The 5,000-nt window shown below is 51.4% G+C and overlaps 1 protein-coding gene across 1 annotated transcript; it reads left to right on the forward strand.

Annotated features, from left to right (window-relative positions):
- The first annotated feature begins 36 nt into the window (after positions 1–36).
- Positions 37–4,581, forward strand: TMEM200C (transmembrane protein 200C). Its single transcript, XM_057364886.1, has 2 exons — positions 37–147; positions 2,182–4,581. The coding sequence occupies exon 2, from the start codon at positions 2,224–2,226 to the stop codon at positions 3,850–3,852; it is 1,629 nt and encodes a 542-aa protein (XP_057220869.1). The 5' UTR covers positions 37–147; positions 2,182–2,223; the 3' UTR covers positions 3,853–4,581.
- The last annotated feature ends 419 nt before the right edge of the window (positions 4,582–5,000 follow it).

The following is a 5,000-nucleotide window of genomic DNA, read 5'->3' on the forward strand; positions in this document are numbered from 1 at the left end:
GGGCGCCCGGCGCTCGGCCCAGCCCCGCCGCCCGTCCGCCCGGGGCCGTGAGCGGCGGCGGGGCGGGGATGCCCGCTCGGGCCGGAAAGTTTCTTCCCCGCGGCGGCTCGCCCGCTTCCCGCCCGGACTTCTCCCCGGCCCTCCTCGGTAAGTGACCACGGCACCCCCGTCCGGAGAGGCGGCTCCGTCCGCCGGCGACCCCCGACAGGCGCGCCGGGGCGGGCGGCGTTGGAGCTGTGCGCTCTGCCGGGCGGCGGGAGCTGCGCGGCCGGACCGGGAGCTGGTGCCGGGCATCCCGGCAGCCGGAGCCCCGCGAGTCCCGCGGGCGAGCCCAGGGCTGGGAAGGAGTTAACCCGAGTGCTGTTAGTGGTGTTACAGTGTGTTTGGGCTTCGACGGGCAAGGTCGTGGTGCTTGCGGCTCCGGCTGCCGGGGGTGAACGGGGGTCGCGGTTCGTTCGTGCGGGATGTGGCTCCAGCTCCCGTCCGGGTGGTTTCATGGCACTGCGGCCGCTGGTGATGGCCGGCGGCTCGGCCGTGCCCTGCTTCGCTCGCCGAGCGCTGCGCTCGCCATCGCCGAAACTAAGTGCCAGGCGATGCCGGACTGGGAGCGTTCCTCGGAGCTGATGACCATCTGTTATCGCCGTGGAGAGACGGGCAGCTGGCTAGTGGGGCAGCAGAGAATGAGATCAAAGAATCTGCAATTACAGCAAAGCATGCCCCGATAATTACACTTATACATCAACAAAATGTGCTCTCTTTTATTTTTTTCCTATTTTTAATAAATAGTTGAGCGATAAGAAAGAAAAATCTCTGCTCTTTGTTTGGARCGTGCAGTACCTTGGAGAGTAATTTAACAACATCTTTGCTGACAACACCCATCTTTTTTTCTGGGGAAAATACAGAATAAATGGGACACAATATTACTGCATATGTGGCAATTCTGACATTAGAACACAAAAGAGATAAGATTTGAAGGCTGAAAAGGCAAATAGGAGCAAGGGATTTTTTTTTAGGTGCTTACTTAATCGCCTTTCAGTGCAATTAATCGAACTTTGTGAGTCGTATTGTATTCASTGATGTCATCTTTTGCCCCGTCAAAGAAAAAATAATAGGGCATTCARAAAGACGTGGAGGGGATCCTGCTCCTCGGTAGCATGAAGAAATAGGTTCCAAAAAGAATTGCACAGTGCAGAAATGCTCCTGMATGTTGTGTTGTTTAGCTCGGATCACGGGAACAGAGAGATGACTTCTGATGCTCCCTTAACACAAGCCACAAATGCTCAGTGTTTAGTCCTCTGTCAGTTYCCCTGCAAGCACTCGTTAGGGTTTCCCCGGGTGACTCACAGGGTTTCACTTCTCCTTTAATAGGATTTGACCTGCCATCTCTTACCTGGCAGCCACCATCTCCCCTTTCTGAGGGCGGAGGGAGGGGGTTGAATTTGTCGTTGTTACATAACAGTTACCTGGAGCATCGCACATGTTCCCAAACTAGGGATGCCTCTGGACCGCAGGCAGGAGATGGATTTCTAATATTGCACATCAGGTACAAATGGCTAGGAAAAAACTTTCACAGGGCACCGCTTTCCAGTGTTCAAATGTTTCCCTTGTGCATTTCACAGTAATTTCTTTCCCACTYATTTAAGCGAGTAATATGTTTAACCCTCCCTCCAGTCATGTGGAAGTGGTGTAATGAAACAAATTATATCTATACATCAAATAGATTACCTTCCTGCTTTTATTTCTCCCATCCCCTCAAATCCTGCATGACATCACTAACCACAACCAGTGTGCACTAACCACCCCAGAACATATTAGGGAGTTGGGCTCAGCATCCTCTGGGCTCTGGAGCTTTGCAAACTCCTGAAATGAGCAAGATGTTTTTTTGTTTACTCAAGTGGATACCACTAGCTCTATTATTTACCTGGAGTATAAAGAAATTAATTAGCTGTTTGGCAAGAGTGTAGTGGCACACGTGTCTCCTTTAATGCCCTTGGTCTGCTGTTTCTTTCTCACACACRGGATCTTTGTGGGCAAGGGAGGTCTGTTGGTGTCAACCCCTATCCCACTTGTTCAGGGCTTTAATTAGCAGAACTTTGATGGAGAAAGAACAAGCAGAGACATTACTTGYGCTGCAGGTCTGCCCTTGGTCCTCATCCTCTTCTCTTCTCCCTTTCACTGCAGGAGCTGGAGTGGCTGCRGGGGGCAGTGCACAAGTAGCCAGCCATGATTGCCACTGGAGGCCTCCTGAGGATCTCGGCCAGGAAACAGGATCCCTTGAAACCCCAGAGCCAAATCCCCAAGCGCAAACGCAAGGCCAAAAAGAAGCGCAAGAATGAYGTGGTGGTGGTGAAAGGCAAGCTCAAGTTGTGCTCCCTCTCGGGATTCGTTGCCCTGTGTGGCATCCTGGTTCTGCTGGTGGGCATTGCTTTGGCTGTGGTGGGCTACTGGCCGAAGCCCAGCCAGGTGTACAGAGAGAGCAGCATTGCCAGGGGCCGGCACCCAGCACCGCGGGCYAGCAGCCCCACGAACCGCTCCCAGAGCCAGGCAGGGGTGCAAGCAGGGATCCACCCGGAGCCACCCCCTGGAGCCAACACCTCCACCACTGCCACCACCGGTGGCTCCTCACCTACTTCCTCATCCCCCCAGGCCTCAGCGGGTTTCCTTTTCCGTCTTTTCTCGAGCTACTTGCATTCGGACAAGCTGAAGGTGCTGGGCCCTCTGATCATGGGGATCGGCATCTTCCTCTTCATCTGCGCCAACGCGGTGTTGCACGAGAACCGCGACAAGAAGACCAAGATCATCAACCTGCGTGACCTCTACTCCACCGTCATCGATGCCCACAGCCTGCGGGCCAAGGATGGAGGCACCCCGGCCTCRGCCCCTCTCAATGGCTTTGTCAACTACGTGCAGTCCCTGGGCCCCGGCTGTGAGGGCCTGGGTGCCGCAGCCATGCTGGCCAAGAGCTCCTGGCCACCAGGACTGGGTGTCTCCCTCTCCCCGCCGGATCTGGTGTCCTCCCCGCAGCGTTCCTCCTCCTGTGACCCGCCGCAGCCGCCCAGCCTGGCTGAGGCCGTGTACAGCATCTGCCGGGAGCGCGCTGCCCTCACGGGCCGCCATGCCCCCAGCCCGCCCTGCAGCCCGCCCGGGAGCTGTGAGCGTTGCAGCACGGCCAGCTCCATCGTCGGCTCTTCCCTGAGCACCTTCACCCTGCTGCCCCTGGGGCCAAGCGGTGCAGGGGGAGGCTGGCAGAGACCGCCTGGAGAGCGGGGAGCCCAGGAGATCCCACGGGGGGAGTTTGAACTGAGCCTAACCGACCTGAGCAGCAGCCACGCCAAGGGAGGCTGTGGGCCGACGAGGCACAAGCTGGTTCTCAGGCGGCAGAGCACCAGCTGTTTGCCCGATGCCAGGCGTCCCCTTTCCCCTGAGCCACCTCGGTCACCAGCTGTCAGGAGGGTTCTGGACTCCAGCCTCTTGGTAAAGGCATCTCCTAGCTACTCCAAATCTCTAGACGTGGGGGGATCGCCCCCTTCAGCSCCTCCTGCCATCGCCAGGACGGACTCCCAGAGCTCCCAGTCTGAGCCTTCCAGCAGCAATAAGGGCTACAGCCGCCTGGAGGAGGCAGGCACCTCCTTGGAGTCAGTTGCCAACACCGCAGCCAGTAAAATTCAGGACTGTGAGGAGGAACCAGATGAGAAGATGGACCCCCTCAAGGCTACCAGCAGAGAACAAACAGAGGAGCAATCCCAGCAAACTCAAAGACAGTACACAAATAAAGAGAAACTCTTTATGATTTCTAGGTCACATGCTGCATTAGGGCTGGAGGATGGGGAACTGGAGAGTACGGGCATCTAAATAAAACAGAGGCGGCAAGAGGACACCTTGCATCCCTCCACACCTTCCCTGCTTCTTCATCTCCTTGTGGACTTAGGAAACCAATCAATATCCAAAGAGCTGCACTATGTTACCCTTGGAAATTGAATTCCATAGATCCTGTAGATGACTTCAGGAAGAAAAAAAGAAAATCCTTTCTGTCTAATTGTGATTGTATGTTTCATGCAAGCCAAATTGTATTAAGTATCCACAGTCCAGCAAGTTCTTTGGATCAGATTAATACAATTTTGGATGGTATAGCTGTGCACTTTACTGTTTTGATTTTTAAGTGCCCCTTCTTCTCCTYTGATTTCTTTCTTGCTGATTTGCCACTAACTGCTTGAAAGCTGCAGGCACCTTTTTAAGCTCAAAAGCAACGTGGTCTTCAGAAAGAAAGCCGAGCTCTCTCTTTGTTTTGGTTCAATTACTAAAACGTTTGCAAGGCCTTAAGGATGATGTACCTTGACAAAGAATGAGTTTGTTTAAATTCTGGAAAAAAATGACAGTTTAGAAGAGACTGGAGCAGAACAGAGCTCTGATGATTTAGTTAAAACCATTACATTCCTGAATCCAAAATACATATTACTACATGATACTTTATCAAAGTATTATTACACATGTATTGACTAATAGCATTAAAAGATTTTTTAAATAAAGTATTTACAAACAAAACTTACAAAAAATAACTTCTTTATTTTGGTAAGTAATTACAGATATCAGAAACTGTTTCATTTCATAGTATGAAAGATTACAGAAATGCTATGAGGCCAGAGGCTTGCTTATACTTTTAAGGAGGTAATTAATAATTTATGTGTATTTTCAAAATAAATACTGGTTCAGTCTTTGAGAAGCCACACTATAATTCAATCAGCAGAGTCTGCCTCCATTTCTGACAGTGCTTTGTGAAAGACAGACAAAGAAATGTGAGATTTTGACATGCTAAGGGAAAAAAAATTTTAAATGTTTGATCTTCTGCTCAGATTAGGTTTTTTGTGAGTAACATGAATCTTGAACTGTAGCATCTTCTTTCTGGATTTTTCAGTTCCTTATARCTGTTGCATTAAGCTTTCTTCTTTTGCAGTTCCTATTCATGAATGCATGTGCRTAAGTTTAATTTTAAATCATAATGG

Source organism: Malurus melanocephalus, unplaced genomic scaffold (assembly GCF_030028575.1).
Source record: "Malurus melanocephalus ecotype Western Australia unplaced genomic scaffold, MMel_1.1 scaffold_44, whole genome shotgun sequence".
Taxonomy (NCBI): domain Eukaryota; kingdom Metazoa; phylum Chordata; class Aves; order Passeriformes; family Maluridae; genus Malurus; species Malurus melanocephalus.